This window comes from Alosa alosa, chromosome 12 (genome assembly GCF_017589495.1).
Source record: "Alosa alosa isolate M-15738 ecotype Scorff River chromosome 12, AALO_Geno_1.1, whole genome shotgun sequence".
In the NCBI taxonomy this organism is placed as follows: domain Eukaryota; kingdom Metazoa; phylum Chordata; class Actinopteri; order Clupeiformes; family Clupeidae; genus Alosa; species Alosa alosa.
This window is the reverse complement of record NC_063200.1, coordinates 6086964-6109016: the sequence shown is the minus strand read 5'-3', so window position 1 is coordinate 6109016 and position 22053 is coordinate 6086964. Positions and strand designations below refer to the sequence as shown.

Genomic DNA, 22053 nt, shown 5'->3' with positions numbered 1-22053 from the left:
CAATCATGCCATATCAGTGCAAAATGTATCTCAAATGAAATAATACTAATAAAAAAATAGAATTCCCAAAAGTATTAGCAGGGAGAACCAAAAGTGTATTTTATTCAAAATGTGTGAACTCTGAACTCTGTGTCTTTGCATACACAGCTCAAGTTGTGAACAAGCAATATCCTACAAATATTTTGAAGTTCTCAAACTATGAGAGTTTTATGAAGTGCTGACAAAAACATCTGAACATCAAGACCACTTTCACTCACCTGATGAGAACTTTGTGAATTTGTATGAACATTTGAACGAGTGAATAAAAAATAGAATCAGTATCCCAGAAAGTCCCAGAAATATGACTTGAATAGAAGTTAGTTAGTTATTAACAATTAATTGATAAACTTTTACAATACTTTGAGCACTGATGCAGTCAGCATAGGCCTCTTACATTGTTTGCAGGTAGGCCTACATTTCATTCCGTTTTGATGGCAAACGCGAAACAGCACCAAAACAACCACCAGTGGACAAAAAGAGAATTACATGTGTACTGTTAAGACTTGCCATAGAGAATGAATAGGGGAAATTATGGATGCTATATACCACGGACATGTTTTGGGGCCACCCAAAATGAGTTGGCGGGCCGTAGTTTGGGGACCACTGATTTAAAGGAACCATATGTAAGATTGTGGCCAAAACTGGTACTGCAATCACTTTCAAATTACTGTAGAGTGGTGTATCCCTCCCCGACTCGAGGTTGCCAACACGGATGCCGAAACACTACTGACTTTGCGATTACTAGATAGGTGGAGGGTGGCACAACATGACATGACAAAACACAACATCAACATCAGTTGAGGGCTGCAACTTCACTTTTTAAATGACAATATCCTGGCCGGACTACTGTTGTCAGTGATATAAGAATTTGAAATGAACATGATTTCTTAATGTCTAGTGACTTATCAGGGCCATTTTATGATTAATTGAAATACATTTCTTACATACGGTTCCTTTAAGTATAGATACTCTTTTGATTCTGTGAGGGAAATTTATTGACATGGAATGCCAAGTAAAAGAAACAAGCATCAAAACGATTTCCAAGGAATTATAACACACAGATCAAATTGGTTTAAATAGAATTAATACAGGATATTTTGTGTCAAACCAATCCAGCTCCTATCTTCATTTCACTTCAACTTCTCTTAACTCTTGGCGCTCACATTGTCCCGGAAATAGCCTGTGTTGCTGACATTCCCTGGAGGCTCAAAAAAGGCCACGCTGAAGAACAGACCAGACCCATTAGTTGCTATGGCAACCCCAACTTTCTCACTGGATTTCCAGACCATCTGTGTGAAGTTACCTAAGAGCAGAAATGTGTAAGGGAGAAAGTCATTTGATACATGATGTTTTAATTGGTCACGTTTTTACAAGTTCCACATGTACATCACAGTGCAAAAGAGCATATGTTTTGGACTATATGTATTATCCACATCCATTTACATGAAACATGTGGATGAGGGTAAAGAAGCCTACCTGTCCCTCTTTGGAATCCTGGGGAGGAGAAGTTGTATTTCGAACTCTCTTCGTACCAAGACTTAACAACATCCGAGCCTACATAAGCATACATATGCATTATATCAGTAAATGTCAGAGCAGTCATTCAATACTGCATTGGCACTCCTCATTCTTGGGTGAAAAGAAACTAATCAAAAGTCCGCCCCTCCAGATGGCAGATTCACAGACGCTTCTATTTATTACTATTGTTACAACTGACAACCGTCCAAATGGGAATACACATTGAATTATGTTTTCATCATTAATATAACATTAATAGATGCACATCCTTATTCTACCTTGATTGACTATGGGCTTGTCTCTATAAGACCTAGTCTGTGTCTATATTCCAAAATGTATACTGCAAAAACATCAACTTATCATCATGAAACATGAATTTCAGCATGTGATTCTGTGATTCAGTTTGACCCACCTTTCGGGGTAGAGACAGAGGATCCAGATTGGTACCACAAGCTCTCTCCATGGCCTTTGCCATGGTTACGAAGCATCTTTGATTTCAGCAGGAAGTCGGCCCACTCCTGAGCTTCCTTAGACAGGGAGGGGCAGAGAGACAAAGGCTTCGCCCTGTGCTGTCTACGGTAGCTGTTCATCGTGTCCACAGCTGAGAGACTGAACTCTGAATTCTTCACAACTGCACCTGGAGGAAGTGAGAGAGAGAAAGAAAGAGAGAGAGAGACAGAGAGAACAGTTACTAATACCTGAAAACAGAGGTTATGATTGGCCAAGACCAATGCTTGCTTGACCAACAACTGTGAAAGTGAAAGCTCCACAAGTCAGCTGCCTGTCAACTCAGACCTCACACTTCAAACATTTAAATAACACAAATAAATGTTTTTGTACTGGGTTCCCATTTAGCACTTAAGGGGTACCCAATTCATCTAAAGCCCTATCCATCAACAACAATGTCACATAGTTCAAGAGCTTCAAGATTGTAAGTCAGTCCGGCATCAAAATGAGTTTGAATCATCTTAAGTTAAAAGAACTAGATAGCGTTCCTTTAAGATTTCTACTGAGGCAACAGCATGTACATTAAATAAATTATTGTATGTTTTTGCAACATGTATCAGTGTTTGGTTTAACAATGTGCAAGAAGTAGACACTTGAACCAAATAAAAATGCCAGTGTCCAAATTGTCACCTGTGAGGCTGCTTGAGTTGTGGTCACTCCCTGATTTCCTCGAGGGTAAACTGCCCCGATCATTCCCTCCAGATGCAGCTGCAACACACAATCACTGGCATTCTATTTCATCTCAAAATTCTGTTGCTCTTATGACCCAAAGGCATGTCATAGAGACTATAGATACTACCCAGGCATGGTCAAGCTGACCAGACACAAAGACACGTGTGTTGCAGATGAGAAGCTGTCCTCTGTAATGAGTAAGCAATGCATCCTGCAAATGGTATAGCTGTCTGAACCAGACTTGCAGCTGCACAAATCTGTTCACCCTTCTGTTCAATCAAGGCACGTTTCTTGACTTTGACACATACCACCAGCGTCAGCATGCTTTCCCACAGAGGAGCCTGCTGGCAAGACGTTTTTCTCAAAGTACCCTGGATTACTGATGTTCCCTGCTGGAAGGTACTGGCAAACCACGAAAGTAGTCTTTCCATCAGTGGCAAGGCCCACTCCCAGCTTTTCAGATCCCTTCCAAACCACTTGGGTGAAGTGTCCTAAAAGTGACACCAGAGGGCAGGCGTGAGTCAGGGACATGTTGAGAATCAGTGGCCTGCTGTATAAGTCCAATCTGCTGGATGTGCTCACCTGTGTTGGACTGAAATCCAGGTCTGCTGAAACTATAATCTTTTATTTCATTGTACCAGCTATCCACTGCCTCATTCCCTGTGGAAGATCAGTTGACTTTTAGGTTAATATTTCTTTAATAAATTAACAACACCCGTTTCAACAGTAACCCACTCAAAGCCAGTTACTTTGTTTCAATGAATTGTTCTATTTGTCAGTATCATATCATATCCATCCAAAATCCCCTACTTGCTGTAGCTTTACTTTTGTAGGCATTGTATACCATTTGGAATACATTCACAGGGCATTTAAACCCACACCCTCGTTTCATTGAGTCTGTAGGACATTATAACTTTTCAGTAACCCCCCACCTCAAAGAGCTCACATCTATCCACCAGCACTCTGACCACCGGACAGGTTTTGCTAGTTTGTGGGTCTTTCACCTAATAGGAATAAGGGAATAGGGGATGATTGCATCTTTATCTTTCACCTCAACTGAAATGTTCCCTCTGCAATTGACAGATGAGGCATAATTAAGCACTCTTTAAACGTCCTCATTTGTTGACATGTCTCACTGATCCAAGTGGCCAATTAAACCTATCCTTTTTTTCCGTTTCTGTTGCCTCAAAAATACATTTCATTCAGTGTATTATTTATTTATTGTGTATTATTTATGAACTGAGGACATGTAAAGGTCTGTTTTTCAAATGTGAAACCTAGAGTAATTCTATGTGTGCTTTTGTCATACTGAATTGCCAGCCACACGTGTAGATTACCTTTGAGTTGTTTTGGTGTAGAGCTCCAAGCGTAGTACAGGTTCTCCCCGTAGTCTGCCTGACTGTGCTGCATCTTATTGCTGGCCAGTAGATACTCGGCCCACTTCTTAGCTGACCTGGACAGGTCCTTGTTCAAGGTCATAGGAGCGGCTCCATGTCGCTGACGGTATGTATTATGGGCCTCAAGGGTCTCCTTCTCAAAACCGCTGCCTGTTAGACACCGTGTGTGTGTGAGAATAATTTGTTTGAGTGAATAGATAATTAGATAATTACATTACATTAATATATGACAAAAGATTAAGATCAACCTGTTTTTTTTTAACAACCAGGGCATTAACACAGTCAACATTTCTTTTTACAAGTATGTAATTCATAATTCATAAAACAACACTGACATGAAAATAAATGTCATTACAATTACTGTAAGACAAGATGACATACTGGACAACATACTGGATTCACATGGTGCCGGGGGGGGGGTACCCTCCATCACAGGTGCCAGGTGCTGAAGGCCACTTACAGAGAGGCTACACATGTAACTGAAGCGTTCCATTCGCGTAGCGTCCCCTGCAACAATCAGCTTCCACTATAATCAATGGAACTGGCTACACCGGATGCGAAATTAGACCTTGTCTTCTTAAACTATTTTTACGCAACTAGTAGGGAGCGCTTCAGTTGTGGACACGGTGTAGCCTCCCTGTTAGGCTCAGTTCACACGAGAATGCAACGTTTTGAAAACAATATTTTTTCTTTGCATTTTCAAAAAGTTTCCCATCCACACCACATCGTTTTCAATAAAGTCTTATCCACAAGAAAATGCAGATTGCAAATTGTGTTGCCTTAAGACTTATATTTGAAGGCAACAGCATATCAATTAAATGAATGGATGTCATTTTGGCCAGTGTCCAAATGTTCACCTGTGAGGCTGCTTGAGTTGTGGTCACTCCCTGATTTCCTCGGGGTAAACTGCCCCGATCATTCCTCCAGATGCATGCAACACACAATCACCAATGAGACATGTTAACAACCAACCTGCAGCCATCTCACTGGCATTCTATTTCATCTCAAAATTCTGTTGCTCTTATGACACAAAGGCATGTCATAGAGACTATAGATACTACCCAGGCATGGCCAAGCTGACCAGACACAAAGACACGTGTGCTGTAGATGAGAAGCTGTCCTCTGTAATGAGTAAGCAATGCATCCTGCAAATGGTATAGCTGTCTGAACCAGACTTGCAGCTGCACAAATCTGTTCACCCTTCTGTTCAATCAAGGCACGTTTCTTGACTTTGACACATACCACCAGTGTCAGCATGCTTTCCCACAGAGGAGCCTGCTGGCAAGACGTTTTTCTCAAAGTACCCTGGATTACTGATGTTCCCTGCTGGAAGGTACTGGCAAACCACGAAAGTAGTCTTTCCATCAGTGGCAAGGCCCACTCCCAGCTTTTCAGATCCCTTCCAAACCACTTGGGTGAAGTGTCCTAAAAGTGACACCAGAGGGCAGGCGTGAGTCAGGGACATGTTGAGAATCAGTGGCCTGCTGTATAAGTCCAATCTGCTGGATGTGCTCACCTGTGTTGGACTGAAATCCAGGTCTGCTGAAACTATAATCTTTTATTTCATTGTACCAGCTATCCACTGCCTCATTCCTGTGGAAGATCAGTTGACTTTTAGGTTAATATTTCTTTAATAAATTAACACACCCGTTTCAACAGTAACCCACTCAAAGCCAGTTTTGAATTGTTCTATTTTGTATCATATCATATCCATTCCCCTACTTGCTGTAGCTTTACTTTTGTAGGCATTGTGTTCCATTTGAATACATTCAGCATTTATCATAGTTTCATATCTTATTAGGAACTTTTCACTTTTAACCCCCCACACCTCAAAGAGAGCTCACATCTATCCACCAGCACTCTGACCACCGGACAGGTTTTGCTAGTTTGTGGGTCTTTCACCTAATAGGAATAAGGGAATAGGGAATGATTCCATCTTTATCTTTCACCTCAACTGAAATGTTCCCTCTGCAATTGACAGATGAGGCATAATTAAGCACTCTTTAAACGTCCTCATTTGTTGACATGTCTCACTGATCCAAGTGGCCAATTAAACCTATCCTTTTTTTCTGTTTCTGTTGCCTCAAAAATACATTTCATTCAGTGTCTTATTTATTTATTGTGTATTATTTATGAACTGAGGACATGTAAAGGTCTGTTTTTCAAATGTGAAACCTAGAGTAATTCTATGTGTGCTTTTGTCATACTGAATTGCCAGCCACACGTGTAGATTACCTTTGAGTTGTTTTGGTGTAGAGCTCCAAGCGTAGTACAGGTTCTCCCCGTAGTCTGCCTGACTGTGCTGCATCTTATTGCTGGCCAGTAGATACTCGGCCCACTTCTTAGCTGACCTGGACAGGTCCTTGTTCAAGGTCAGAGGAGCGGCTCCATGTCGCTGACGGTATGTATTATGGGCCTCAAGGGTCTCCTTCTCAAAACCGCTGCCTGTTAGACACCGTGTGTGTGTGAGAATAATTTGTTTGAGTGAATAGATAATTAGATAATTACATTACATTAATATATGACAAAAGATTAAGATCAACCTGTTTTTTTTTAACAACCAGGGCATTAACACAGTCAACATTTCTTTTTACAAGTATGTAATTCATAATTCATAAAACAACACTGACATGAAAATAAATGTCATTACAATTACTGTAAGACAAGATGACATACTGGACAACATACTGGATTCACATGGTGCCGGGGTACCCTCCATCACAGGTGCCAGGTGCTGAAGGCCACTTACAGAGAGGCTACACATGTAACTGAAGCGTTCCATTCGCGTAGCGTCCCCTGCAACAATCAGCTTCCACTATAATCAATGGAACTGGCTACACCGGATGTGAAATTAGACCTTGTCTTCTTAAACTATTTTTACGCAACTAGTAGGGAGCGCTTCAGTTGTGGACACGGTGTAGCCTCCCTGTTAGGCTCAGTTCACACGAGAATGCAACGTTTTGAAAAACAATTTTTTCTTTGCATTTTCAAAAGTTTCCCATCCACACCACATCGTTTTCAATAAAGTCTTATCCACAAGAAAATGCAGATTGCAAATTGTGTTGCCTTAAGACTTATATTTGAAGGCAACAGCATATCAATTAAATGAATGGATGTCATTTTGGCCAGTGTCCAAATGTTCACCTGTGAGGCTGCTTGAGTTGTGGTCACTCCCTGATTTCCTCGGGGGTAAACTGCCCCGATCATTCCCTCCAGATGCAGCTGCAACACACAATCACCAATGAGACATGTTAACAACCAACCTGCAGCCATCTCACTGGCATTCTATTTCATCTCAAAATTCTGTTGCTCTTATGACCCAAAGGCATGTCATAGAGACTATAGATACTACCCAGGCATGGCCAAGCTGACCAGACACAAAGACACGTGTGCTGTAGATGAGAAGCTGTCCTCTGTAATGAGTAAGCAATGCATCCTGCAAATGGTATAGCTGTCTGAACCAGACTTGCAGCTGCACAAATCTGTTCACCCTTCTGTTCAATCAAGGCACGTTTCTTGACTTTGACACATACCACCAGCGTCAGCATGCTTTCCCACAGAGGAGCCTGCTGGCAAGACGTTTTTCTCAAAGTACCCTGGATTACTGATGTTCCCTGCTGGAAGGTACTGGCCAACCACGAAAGTCGTCTTTCCATCAGTGGCAAGGCCCACTCCCAGCTTTTCAGATCCCTTCCAAACCACTTGGGTGAAGTGTCCTAAAAGTGACACCAGAGGGCAGGCGTGAGTCAGGGAATCAAACATGTTGAGAATCAGTGGCCTGCTGTATAAGTCCAATCTGCTGGCAGTGCTCACCTGTGTTGGACTGAAATCCAGGTCTGCTGAAACTGTAATCTTTTATTTCATTGTACCAGTTATCCACTGCCTCTTTCCCTGCAGAAGATCAGTTGACTTTTAGATTAATATTTCTTACACCTGCATGTCAAAAGTCAACCACCTGTGAACCAGTCAACCACCTGCTCATCCATCCATACTTTTTTGGTATTTTTCAGCGTTCTATGAATGAATTCTTGTGACCAATTAAACCTTTCCTTCTGTTGCTGTTTTTATTGCCTCAGAAAATAAATATAATGCATCCAATGTCTTATCATGAAATGAATATAAAATGTGAAACCTAGAGTAATTCTATGTGTGCTTTTGTCATACTGAATTGCCAGCCACACGTGTAGATTACCTTTGAGTTGTTTTGGTGCAGAGCTCCAAGCGTAGTACAGGTTCTCCCCGTAGTCTGCCTGACTGTGCTGCATCTTCTTGCTGGCCAGTAGATACTCAGCCCACTTCTGAGCTGACCTGGACAGGTCCTTGTTCAAGGTCAGAGGAGCGGCTCCATGTCGCTGACGGTATGTATTATGGGCCTCCAGGAACTCCCTCTCAAATGCGCTGCCTGTTACATACAAAGGAAGATGAGGTGATGAGCTGCTGTGTGTGCATACTGTACATGTGTATGTGTGTGTGTGTGTGTGTGTGTGTGTGTGTGTGCGTGCATGCGCATGTGTGTGTGTGTGCGTTTTTTTTTTTTTTGTTGTTTTTTGGGGGTTTTTCACTTTGTTTGTGAAGACTTTCATAGATAATTGTATTCCAATATGCATGGCAAAATATTAAAATCAACAGGGCTGGCTCTAGGCACCAAAGCATTGTGTCTTGCCCACCCAAACAAAGTCAAGAAGTCAAAGTTTTATTTTTTCAGTTGTGCATCTCCGCAGTGTGCAGTCTCAAACTCAGTTTGGATGTAGATGAGTTGGTGCTGAGTCAAGGTTGCCATGGTCATGGTCACCTCAACATGCACAGGGGAGGTACAATAATATTGTACACAATGAACAGAGGGAAGAGGGAAGGAATACTGCAATATCGGTATAGTCTGAGGTTAAAGATTTAAGTATAAATATAAATATAGTGCAGGGCAGTTCAGTGCGATAATGTAGCATTATTAGAAAAGTAGAGTATTGGTTTCACCAAAAATATTTGGCAGTATTTTTAAACTACAAAAATGCACACCTATAAAGTATTTTGATACAAAATACGAAGCCATTTTCTTCAACAAAATAAAATACCAATGACAACATACTACATACTATGCTATACTATAGTAAACATACTATTTTATATTTTACTCGACATCATTGTATGAGGGCTTTGCCCTCAAAGGTTTTTCAAGTTTAAATAAATCAAATCAAATTTGAAATATTTATTTTATATATTATCTATAACTATAATGTCAGCTTAGACTATGGTGACATTGTGTATCTGCATGCAGCCCCTTCCACACTGAAATCACTTGATGCAGTTCACCACAGTTCATACGTTTTATGCCTGGGGATGGGTTTAGAACTCATCCTTGTAAACTTTATGTAAGTGTAGGAAAATGTAGGATGGTCTTCCCTGATAGGAGGGAAAGCCTTTTTCTTTATAAGGCATTACTGGAAAAGTTACCTTTTTACCTAACTTCTCTTCTGAATGTGAAATCAATCTGACACAATTCCTTCATGGTGATGATGAAATACATGTATCAGAAATACTGCCTATCCCTGGCTGTTGGCTATAGCAACTCAAGCTAGATAGTATCGATTTTTCTGTGTTTGTGTTTTGTGTTCGCCATGTTGCCCACTCACAATTTCTATCAGCCCACCCAAATGTACTAGGCAAGAACTGGCCCTGAAAATCAACCTGTTTCTGTTTTAGCTGCCAGGGCATTTACAAAGTCAACATTTAGTTGTGTTACTATGCAATTTAGAAAACAACACAGACATGAAGATAAATGGGTTACACTTTACTGGAAGGTATCTACATACCGTGATATAACATTAGGGTTATGTCATTCGGTTTTTGTCATGACAAGTTAGGGTTATGACAGTGTCATGTCATTCTTATGTATAGCCTTCAGGTAAAGTGTTACTGATAAATGTCATTATTATTAAGTATACACCTTGTGGAAACTTTTTTTTGTGGTGAAATGAGAGAAAAAATACAACTGACCTGCCATTATTCTTGCTTAACTGGCCTTGTCACTTCAGGGCGGAGAAACGTTCAGAAACACACTTCAGTTGACGACACTGTAACCTGCATGAACACTGGAAACCACTGTAGAAAAGGCAGAGTTTAAACAGAAGCATGCTCCACCCTGACTCATGATCTCAAGAAAAAAACATTTGTATGGGAAGGTGGAGACACCTGACAACTTGACAACTGAAAAACAACCATTTACTATTTTGCATGTACCAATGAAAGACAAAAAGGAGACAAATGTTAGACTTTACTACTTTAATACAAGTGCATTTCATAGCACTGCACACTATATATATTATTCAAATCACAATAACGATCATACAATTACAGGTTAACCCATGTTTGAGTAGACAAAGACATTTAACTTTATATACAAGGGCAACATGAAGCTTAACATTTACTTTACACTAATTTAATTTGAATGATTCTATTGCAGAAAGCCATGGCTGTCTATTCCATGCAGACTCTGCTTCCTCTGTCTGATGAGCCTTCATTCACTTAAAGGCCAATCATGGAGGCTGAGTGTCTCTATGTGGACATTTTATTGTTTGTGTTGTACAGGACTCAACCACTGATCACATCTGTGGAATTTCCCTGCACGACACTTCAGGTCCCTCTATTCTGACTTGTGGAAATACGACTTAATTGTAAATCATCATGAGGTCTAAATTAAACAAATTAAGCGTTTCAAATTAAACTAGAGTGAGTGGCTAGCAGTTGTCTGGATGCATTCTTTAGAGAGGTGGGCATTATGCAATAGCTGGTCCTTCATATTTGGAATATTGCACAGTGATATTGTCTGTATCTTTCCTAACTTCAAAAACTGCAAAAGCAACAGAGCAAAGCAGCTACATATCCAGACCTCCTTCAACAGGTAATTAACGTTATACAGTCAATGGTAATTAACACCATTTTTTTTTTAATCCCAACTTGTTCAAGCCACGCATGTATCTCCATTAGTTCTCACTTCACTGAAGTGCGCATGCGTCTGGTGAAACCAGACAGTTTAAAGAGCCAGCTGAGTACAGATAAGTGTTTTTTGCCTCACCTAATCTGTCCCCATCACAATGACAATGAGAGCCGCCTCTGTAAGGTGCACATACATGTATGCATCAGCATGCTCCTGCATGCAAACCATAAAAGCCAGGGCAGAGTGTAAACAGAGGATGCTCCACCTTGTTCGTTCTCATGTTGGTAACAAAGGTGTTTGTATAAGACGGCAGAAAAACCAAACAACGTTTTATAACTGACAGCATCAGGAATGAACACCCACACACATCTAACACAGACACGTGGATGTAAAATCAAGATAAAATCTTACACTGCACACCTAACAGGAATGTGAAATACTCTCATGTCGGAAGACACAAGGGCACTTATAAACAAGGACATCATGAAGGCACACATTTGCATGACTTCTCAGTCAATTCCGAGTACTTTGTTGTACAGGAAGTCATGGCTGTCTATTCCATGCAGGCCCCTCATCCCCTGTCTGACAGATCTTCATTTAAAAGCTCATCACTGAGTTGGTGTGTCTCAGTGCAGACATTTCACTGTCTCTGTCTGTGGTGGTGCCCAACTGTTAATGGGAAATAATACATTTTCTTAATTTCCCTGCATAACATTTCTAAATGTGGAATGTGAATATATTCCTTTACCCTTGTACGCCCTAACTGAAGTACTCAATGCATTTTTATAGACAACAGCACATGGAAATACAGCTCAGCGCCACATGATTTTCTGAACACTCATGAATTCAAAAACATATTCAATAGAAAATATGAGAATTGAATGTGTGGTGATCCAGAGCAACAGGCTGGAATTCACATGCTTTCATTTGGATTTAAACCATCAAATGTATTATGCAGAACACTGTTGTCTGGGGATGGCAGTTTGCTAAGTAACCCTTTATTGACCAGACCACTAATGATCTCATTACAGTGGACCAGCACTGAGACATACAGACGCCTCCACTAAATTGTAAGACCATAAGATTTTCATGGGTGGTCTCTATTTTGAGATGGATGATCTCTATTTTGCATGAAATAACAATGCTGGCAAACATAACAATCAGTTTGTACATAGAACGCAATATATAAAATAACACTACGATGAAAAGTCTATCATACTTGTGTATACATGTTAAGAACCTAGAAATGTCAACATGACCAGAGACTGCACTTCCTGATAATATTTTGGCTATACAAACTCACCTCAATTACTTGCAGTGACATCTTTGTAAATAAGTATAAGTAAGTATATATACTCTTTTGACCCCGTAAGGGGAAATTTGGTCTCTGCATTTATCCCAATCAGTAAATTAGTGATTACACACTTAGCACACAGTGAACACACAGTGAGGTGAAGCACACACTAATCCTGGCGCAGTGAGCTGCCTGCTACAATAGCGGCGCTCGGGGAGCAGTGAGGGGTTAGGTGCCTTGCTCAAGGGCACTTCAGCCGTTCCCACTGGTCGGGGCTCGAACCGGCAACCCTCCAGTTACAGGTCCGGAGTGCTAACCAGTGGGCCACGGCTGCCAAATACTTGTTGGAGAAGGTATAATTACATTCACCTCTTGCCACACCTGTCTGGGTGCATAGCTATTGTTGCTTTTTTTTTTGCATTTGTTGAAATGAAATATGTGAAATATTCCAAATATGTGTGACCAGCTGTTGCATAATAATGCCCACTGCTGTCAGTGATGCAGCCAGAGAGCAAGAGGCTCAGCAAGACACCAGATAAGGGCCAGGTCAGCATCAACCTATCAAGCTATCAAGCTAATCACTTACTGTGAAAAACATATGAAACCATGATGAGGTACAGTTAAGGGGTTAACTTCATGTTGTTTGTTAACCTCAGTGTCCTGAACACGGAAAAAAAACTATTTTGGATTACAAAGACTGTTGGGCAACACTCAAACTAGTTTTTTCGTATCCTGTTTCAGACGCAATATCCTCATATTTCACTTCCACATAGCAGTTTGTACAGCAACAGCACAACAAAACAACAACTTGGCTGTCCTGAATGCCAACACCTTGAAGAGATGATTTTACTTCATCACATCTCTGAGTCGATGTGGAGCTCAAAGGGAAATCTAGGAACTTCAACATCACTTATATCATCATAAATGCCATTATTTTTCAGAGAAGGACCTTGACACCTCTAAATGAAGTGACTGAATCTGCCTCAATCTCAAGCATGCGGTTGCAGTCAGGTGTCAAACACGGTCACATGATTTTGCCCAAAAATGTTAGCACCTGCCAATACACACTCACAATCTGGCCATCATTACCACTGTGTCCAGTTCTGCCACTGACATTAGAGAGAGTACTGAGTAGAGTGTACAATTAATTTCATATTGATCTGACAATAAAAGATGACTAAAGATGAAATGTGAGAGAGAATATGAAGCACAGAGGACAGGAAGTTCATGAAGGCATTAGTTTGTTAGTTTGTTATGTACCTGTATGTGTTTCCACTGCTGCACTTGCCCTGTGATTCTGTCTTGCTGTTTGCTCCTTTCTTCTGTCTGGGACCGACGGTTGCTGAACTGAAACCACTGTTCAATGAATCTTAAACGAGGTTCCCCCTGTGGTTAGATAGGAAGTCAAACAAGAGGTGACACATACACGCGCGTGCACACACACACACACACACACACACACACACACACACACACACACACACACACACACACACACACACACAAAACATGCAAAAAGACAGACACATAAATGAAAATCATGCATCATTTTTATATATGACACACCCATCAGCATACCATGGTTTTGATGTCCTAAGGGAGAAACAGAAGAATTGTGTAAAAGACTCAGGTTCTGACCTGCAGGTTGATCTGTTTCCTCTGAGCTTCCGCTCTGCAGCTGCTCTGAGCGTTCTGCTCTCAAGGCACCTTATAGGCTGTTGTATTGACTTCCTCCACCTCACCCCGTCAGCTCTTCTGTGCATCACCAGAAATCTTGTCATCTTGTATCATCATAGATACCACTGGCCAAATACACAGCCCTGCACAAAAGCCTGTTTCAGAATCCTTCCCTTTTCAGCATGTTATCTCAGAATACTGACCAAATATGCAAATAGTGTGGGTGCAACTAGTTGCCCTTATAAAAAAATAACTGCATTACTTCAAGTATCAAAACTGGAGTTTTGGAGGAAATATTTGCAGTTCCTATGCAGGAAATGCAGTATTTTGGACACAAAATAATTGCAACTGCATTGTACTGCATAGTACTGTATAGGCTGCCTAGGCTATATACCACCAGATGCTAACGCTAAACTTGCCATGAAGGAACTGTATTCTGCTATCAGTAAACAACAAACTGCATCCTCCTGAGGCAGCCTACATTGTTGCGGGTGACTTCAACTACACTAACTTGAAGGCTGTTCTGCCTGTTCTAACATTGCTTAGGTATACAAAGCCGTTCCCCTCCCCCACCTAGGACACTGATCACCTGTCATTGCTTCTACTGCCCAAGTATACTCAGCACTCATAATATGTGTGAAACTCACAGTCAAAGTCAAAGAGGACAGTCAAAGTGTGGCCAGATGCTGACTCGGCACTTCAGCAGCATTTTGAAAACACTGACTGGAGAGTGTTTGCCACTCAGGTCCCCAATAACTCCCATGCGGACATTGACTCATACGCCTCCTCCGTTCTGATCAACTCCAACATCAACAGTGTCACCACCCTCAAACGGATTGCCACTTCCCCTAATCAGAAGCCATGGATGAACAGTGAGGTCAGACTCCTGCTGAAGGCACGAGACATCGCATTCAGATCAGGTCAGGGCCGGCGCTAGCCATTTGGGTGCCCTAAGCACAAATGCTTGGTGGTGCCCCCACCCACCCACCCACCCACCAACCACCACCACCACCACCACCACCAAAGGAATAACAACCATTCAGAATTTTAGAATTCAGAATTCAGTTAGTTTTTTTTTCTAATTGCAGTTTCACCAACAGATGTCGCCCTTGGCCTATGAACCTCTTGAAAATGATTGCATAGAACAACAACTAAACTTATCTAAAGCTAGCCCTGGCAGCAAATGTAATGTAATTTGCTTCCGCTAGGGGCGCGTCTAGATTTCTAGGCTAATCTAAAGCTGTCTAATTTGGCAAAATCATATCCCGTTCAGATGCAGGGTTTTTCCAACGTTCACCTTACCAAGAGCCATTTCCCACTCATCATTTCATTACGTTGTGAAAGTGTCACTTGTAGCGTTACTTTTTCACTACACAATTATATTGTTTGATCATAATTGATAACAAACAAAAGCGTCCTGAAATGCAAAGCAAACCAGGCTAACGTTTCCTGACTATATCTCTGATGGCTAAAAGAAACAGCAAGCCCAGTTTAAGCATAATCAGAAATAGCATTGGTAGCTAGCAACCTGAGGAACCACCGATTGCTAACGTTAACAGAAAACAGCAGTGTTGAATTGCATTCCAGGCACGTGCAGAGAAGGGGGGGCTACAGGGGCTCTAGCACCTGCCCTTTTGCCCCTTTGATGTCCAAGTGCCCTTTTGACAAGACCCGTTTTTTACTTTTTAAAATTTGTAATACTTCCGCTAGTTCCAACGTGAATATTCGCTAAAATGTCTTATTAATAGTTTGTGAAATTAGAAATGTACAAAAATAATGCCTTGCGGCCACCAATCCGTGACGTCATACATTCAGTGTACTCTCAGAAGGTGCACGCAGGCACAGTGCTGCAGGAGACGTTTGGGAGCACGGTAAGGTCTTGACAGTTAGCCTCTCTGAACATGCAATAGTATTCAGCTTAGAGATAGAGAATAAAATGTTTAAAGTTGTTTCATGTTTAATGAAGTAGACTATCAAAGCCGTTTTAACCATGTCATGGTCCATCCATTTCAATAACCTGGCAGCTTCGAAAATCGAAGGCGTTCGTAACATATTCTGTTTAGGTTACTATGTTATAGTAGCTTAGGTTAGTAGACCTAGTTCATAAAACAGAGTAGGCAAACATTTTCTAAATCGTCATAAGCCGACGACATAGGCTACTGTAGTTGTTTAACTAACCCAACTCCACACGTCGTTCTCTGTTTACAGTAGGCTACATTACGCGTCATTTCACTCAGTGGCCACACGCACAGCACGTGAATCTGCAAGACACCAGCTTGCTAATGGTGGTAGTTCACTGTGATAAACATTAAAATTATAGCCTGACAAGCCAGACTAGGCAATAACATATTTGCTGCCGCTAGGGTGCGTCTAGATTTCTAGGCTAATAAAATTAGCTTTGGATTTAATCAATAAGATGTATAGCCTAGAAATCTAGACGCACCCTAGCGGCGGCAAATTAATTTGCTCAGCCTGTATACATTTCAATGATATAGGACAGCCCGCCAGGCTATAAGATGTAGCCTTATAGCCTATGATCTCTGTGTAGACAATAACCTAATGAAAACTGAAAAGACCTATCTGTCTGTGCCCTGGCTACAGTAGGCCTACAGTACATGCACTCCTATTGAATTTTCAGAACCAAGGAGAGAAATGAGAAAAATGTGTTACAGCTCTGTCTGCTATTTACACCCATTCTTCTTGATACATAATTAATAAATATGAAAATGTATAAAATGGTTATCAGTACATTAGACTACTTTGCAAATTGCTAAACCATATAACAGCCTGTCCCACCATCATCATTAAAATAGCATAATGCTTGAATTTAAATGCAAAAAAACAGTGTGAAATGATTGAATAGAAGATGCAAATATAGTTTGTATACCGTCTGATGGAAGGATACAAGGTATTTCTTGAGTTTAACTTGTGGTAGCATGATGCAAGATTCCATGCTGCACTTTTTGCAAATGTTATATTTTTATTTTGTGGATACAGTGTGATGGAAGATGTTTTATTTTGATATAATTTGCATGTAGCCTATGTATTCTCTATTGGGTTGTAATCAAAATTAAGTTTTAAATAAAGTTAACACATTTTCTGAAAATTTTGTTTCATATGCCCTTTTTTAAAATTTGAACCACTGCCCCTTCAAAGGTCTCTGCACGCCCCTGTTGCATTCAATAACCCATAATCCATATCCATATCCACAACGTAAAATAACTAGCTAGCCAGCATCAATAATTTGCAACGTAACACTTGAACATGAACATGGCTAGTAGGAGCTTACGTTACAAAGTTTATTGACGGTAGTAGTATTACCTGGCATAAGCAGACATGCAAACACGCAAGGGCTACAAAACTAAAGATTCTTTTTTATTTAAAACATTGTCTTAACTGCAAGTGACGCGCAGCATCATCCCGCTGTCTCTTCTTTTTCCTTTTTTCCGCCCCTGACTCTTGGTGTCTTTTCGAGGCCATGTCTACTGTCTGCCAAATTTGGGATTAATAATCGAACAGACCACTGGGAGGTGGGGGAGGGGGGGCCGCACAGGAGATTCACCTTTTTCGACTAATTTGGTTTAGGCCTATATTACTTTTGTATTGCTTTTGCATATTAACATGTTTTAGACATATTTTATTTGTTATTTAAATACTAGTAGCCTATTGTGGTGATTTTTCACGACCTAGATTTTTTGGTGCCCCCCCAGGCACTTGGTGCCTGTGACGGTCCTAAATGTGACCGCACATATTTAATGCTCTGACGGCACAGACTATATTTAATGCCCTGGGACGGCACAGACTATGGACTATGCCGCACTTCTTATATCCCTTGTAATATAGCTGACATACAGTGTCTGCTAAAATAAATGTCAGACACATTAAATGCAGGACATTAAAGGGACATTCCACCAGTGAAGACATGAATATGTATTGAAAGTGGGTCATATATGTAGTAGAATAGTAGCATAAATTTCTAATTTGGTGCCTTCTTGACCGAGAAAAGGCAGAAAATGACTTTTTAGTGCTTGTGGATTGCAGACAACAATCCCCATAGTGCATTGCAATGCTCAGCTCCGCAGGCCACTCCCACTGTCGAACTCAATTGTTCAACTCCGCCCATAATCTGTCAACCAAGGCTCGAGCGTTGAGCTCCACTCTACGCTACCTGGCAATCATTTCAAACAATTTCTAGTGAAGACTTAGTTTGCGAACTCATTAGTGAATTACTCCTGGTTTGTGTTTCGAAATGGTGTGCACTTGCATGTTACCGGGATGTTCAGCCAGCACAAGGAAAATACACAGGAGTAAATTTTCATAGATTACCCAAAGAGTTGGAGTTGTGCAAAAAGTGGCTACGGGCTATCAATAACCCGAAGTTCGGAGAGGACACAGCCATTGAAGCACTAAAACATCTGACGGTGTGCAGTCTACATTTCAAGGAGTGAAGAGACCCGCGCTTGTGAAAACCGCAATTCCGTCGATATTTACCTTGCCAGATGATGTCGACGAACAGCCAGGAACTTCTGGAACTAGCAGTGCTAGCTGCGCTAAACGCATTTGCCTGGAGGTAAGGTTTTTCTGACTCGACTCTACTTCTCGACTGAGAAACACACTGATATAGTTGTCTGCTGTAAAGCAGCACATCTCATGATTTGGCTGTTTATAAAGTAAATATCTTGTATGTTTTGGTCGCTTGCTGCCTCGCTAACTCCACTCGTCAGCAACGAGGAAGCAAAGTTAGCAATGTAACGTTAGACAGTTATGAATATCGTGTCCATTGTGTGTTAGCTGCATAAGTTTGCTATTAGCGATGTAAATCCACCATGTTTTACTATGTTAGTCTGACATTATTCAAATGTTTTTAACGTTATTGAACTTACAAGAACAGTTTGTAAGTAGCCTAAATAATATTATCTCTAATCATGGCTGCAGTGGAGGCTAATCGCAAGTAAACGCAGTTTATCCACCACTGAATTTCAGAAATAGTTTATCCACCTCTTGATAGTTTATCCACCACTCAATACATTCAATGCACTTCCTAATAGTGTGTATGCACTCAGGGAACTATCTACTACTAGTAGCCATACCACTTGTAAACAGTAATCTTCACCATTATCATATATTCTGAATGTCTTATGTATTTAAAAAATAAATAAATAAAAAAAAAAATCCAGTAGCACTTTTCCTGACTGTTTAGTTTATCTCTACCCACCTCTTATTTTACACCATTTCATTTCACCACTACCTATCCTATCTTTAGTATATCTAAGACTACTGTCTGATTTAAATTAGTGGAATATAGTTTGAAAAGAAACCTCTTGTTTGTTTTATAGTCACCATGCCCAAGTACACCTGGCCTTGATACCAGTGCCAGCATTGAAGTTGGTGAAACGGATGAAAGGCACTACAAAACAGGTGGAAGTGCATTCCACACCATGTGGTCAATGAACATCGATGGACTGACACGGATGGAAAGCGGCATCACTGTGACCATGCTCCTCTAACAGCTGAGGAGCAGAAGAAGAGGATGTGGCTGAAGAAGGACTCGGTGGCATATCAGGACCTGACGTCACTCGTCTTTGATAAAAGGCTTTTGAAAGATCTTCAGAAGATGGCCCTCTTCAAACATACTGGTAAGAACTGACACCCTTTATACCCACATGTTTTGAACATATCCTATTGAACATGTTTAATTAGTACTATATATTCTCCTTTTCACACAGGGCCACTGGAGATCTTTCACAGAGCTCTCCTGAAGTACCTCCCTAAATGCCAGGCCTTCTCCTACGAGGGAGAGGGCCTACCTCACCATCATGGAACATAATGAGAACATTGTGGCATGAGAACAAGCCACCACGGCAACAGGTGTGTTTTCATGTACTCTAAATACTAAAATAACCATAAGTAGCATATTCACAGCTAACTCAAAATGCATACTTTGCTGAAAAGTTCATTCTATTCCTGTGGAGAGACATCTACTAGTCAAATCTTTATTCAGGCATCTGTGTAATCATTATAATCCTTGTCATTTATAGGAGAACCACGCGTCAAGCAGGTCTTCTGAAAAAGTCAAAGCAATGGATAGTCAAGAAAATCTATAAGCCACACACCACCAAGTTCATCCAGACACTAATTGAGAAGGTCATAGAAAACAGACGCAACCCAAACATAACATTCAAGGACTCAACCGCTTCACTCACCCAACCACAACCTCCTTTGCCACCTAACAGTGCCCCCTGTCCCAAAGCCGTCAAAGAAAGCTGCACATCATCATTTAAGAGCCGCTTCTGAGACGTCAAGCTCAACATTAACCCATTCCTCACAAATATTTTGTAATATTACCATGTCTTATGTCTTTGATGGTCTTTTGACCTTATCCTTGCACTACCTTACCTGTTTGCACTGCCATTGAGCACCTTACTATATACATACTCAATCACAGGGTCAATACCTCTTTTTTTATAGTGTGGATAATTTTGTTTGTGTGTTTTGATGTTCATGACACAATTCTTTCTTTGTGAATTAAAAACAAAATGTCACTCGTGCTCTCCTGTCTGCCTTCAACAAAGTTTAGCATCATAAACATGGAAGGAGGTAACTGATATGCAACAAGCTTATAATGCAATGTATACTTCATAATTTATAGAAATTATAGGTATGACCACCATTCTGTTGTCATCTGAGGCAACAGTAGCTAGGTAGTTCCAGTTTTGAAATGTTGGTCGTTCAATAACTCGAATACACTTGGAGCAACACTACTAAGAAAGAACTACAACAACGTACATTTTAAGCATTCAATTAAATAACTATAATATACAAACAATACAACTGTTGAATGACTGTATACAAACAATGAAATCCTCCGCTTCTTGGTGCCCGCAGTACTGGCCGTCTGGAGCTGGGTATTTCTGGCGGATAGCCAGCACGACACAAGCAGGTAACACGACATGACGACCTCTGCCCAATCTTTCTCCTTGTAGGACCCACTCAAGAAAGTGCTGGTAGGCTGTTAGAAGAAATTGTCTGGACAAAACATTGAGTATAAAGTGAGCGATGGTCTTATAGCCTGGCGTGCCACAGTAGCTAGCATAACTGCAAGCTATTTGTGCAATGAACATGCCCGATTAGCGTGTTAGCAAGTTAGACAAGTAACGCTGAAAATAAACTTCTTTACAGAACGACAGACTTTGTTCTGTGTCCATTGACCTTAGGTATTTAGAGTCTCCAGGCACCACTATCCATATGGGGTGCCCCAGCTCAAGCCATTCCGGTCTCCTCGATTCCAGCGGCAGGCAGAAGAAATTGGCGGCTGTTGTGGCAGCAGCTTCAGACGCCTTGTCCTGTTCCTCCATAGCCCTCAGCTGCAATTCCAGCTATATTGTGGCCCATAAAGATAGCAGCAGCTTCGAACATCCTTTCCTACCATATATATTCAAAATCCTAACATCCCTCCATATTTCATCCCCCTCATATTGCATCCGTCTATTGGTACCAGCCGGCCATGTTGTCTGCAGGTCTCTGCAGCTCTCTGCCAGTGAATTCAAAAGCACTGGCACTGATCTGTGATAGGTCTGTTAGCGATTAGGGTCCAACCCCTATGGGCGGGTTGAAAGGGTGGGAACTAGCTTGTAGTCTCAACAGAAATCCCCCCCTCTTACACTTCCTCCGACAATGACGCAAAATTACGATTTTTGCATCATTGTGGGAGGAAGTGTAAAGAGGTGAATACGGATTTCTCCCGTCTCAGGGGAAATGAGAGAGTGTTGCATGACCATTCAAAAGTGTGACTGGGTTTCTAACAATGCAAAGCCTAATGCAAATGGCTGGAGTGTTCCTTTAACAGGGCTCTCAAGTTTTGAGGACAGCAAGAGTGACATTCCCCGACGACCCCCCATCCCACCCGCCGCCACGCCAACACACACTGGCATGGGAGTCGAAGGCTCTAACCACTGAGCTAAAGCACAGGCTTCCAACTCAGCGGTTAGAAGCGTTTTTAAGGTTAGGGGTGTGAGGAT

The 22053-nt window shown here is 41.2% G+C and overlaps 1 protein-coding gene and 1 long non-coding RNA gene across 2 annotated transcripts; one reads left to right on the top strand and one right to left on the bottom strand.

Annotated features, from left to right (window-relative positions):
• Nucleotides 1–968: 968 nt before the first annotated feature.
• On the bottom strand, nucleotides 969–14061 carry glipr2 (GLI pathogenesis-related 2). The gene is made up of 17 exons (XM_048259293.1): nucleotides 13997–14061; nucleotides 13619–13744; nucleotides 10125–10229; nucleotides 8326–8535; nucleotides 7947–8024; nucleotides 7667–7849; nucleotides 7278–7355; nucleotides 6369–6578; nucleotides 5401–5558; nucleotides 4991–5039; nucleotides 4074–4283; nucleotides 3319–3396; nucleotides 3045–3227; nucleotides 2695–2772; nucleotides 1970–2194; nucleotides 1516–1593; nucleotides 969–1342 (listed from the first exon to the last, which is right to left on the bottom strand). The coding sequence occupies exons 3-17, from the start codon at nucleotides 10129–10131 to the stop codon at nucleotides 1185–1187; spliced, it is 1983 nt and encodes a 660-aa protein (XP_048115250.1). The 5' UTR covers nucleotides 10132–10229; nucleotides 13619–13744; nucleotides 13997–14061; the 3' UTR covers nucleotides 969–1184.
• A 3891-nt stretch (nucleotides 14062–17952) lies between these two features.
• LOC125304968 lies at nucleotides 17953–20388 on the top strand. Its single transcript, XR_007195299.1, has 4 exons — nucleotides 17953–18605; nucleotides 19372–19671; nucleotides 19762–19903; nucleotides 20074–20388. It is a non-coding gene; the product is annotated as an uncharacterized LOC125304968 (long non-coding RNA).
• The last annotated feature ends 1665 nt before the right edge of the window (nucleotides 20389–22053 follow it).

Bases quoted from the DNA above. Each gene is read 5' to 3' on its own strand.
- glipr2 (XM_048259293.1), bottom strand. The intron at 8,025-8,325 runs GTAATCTACACG...GATCTTCTGCAG, and splicing joins TGCACCAAAACAACTCAAAG to GGAAAGAGGCAGTGGATAAC. The intron at 3,397-4,073 runs GTAATCTACACG...GATCTTCCACAG, and splicing joins TACACCAAAACAACTCAAAG to GGAATGAGGCAGTGGATAGC.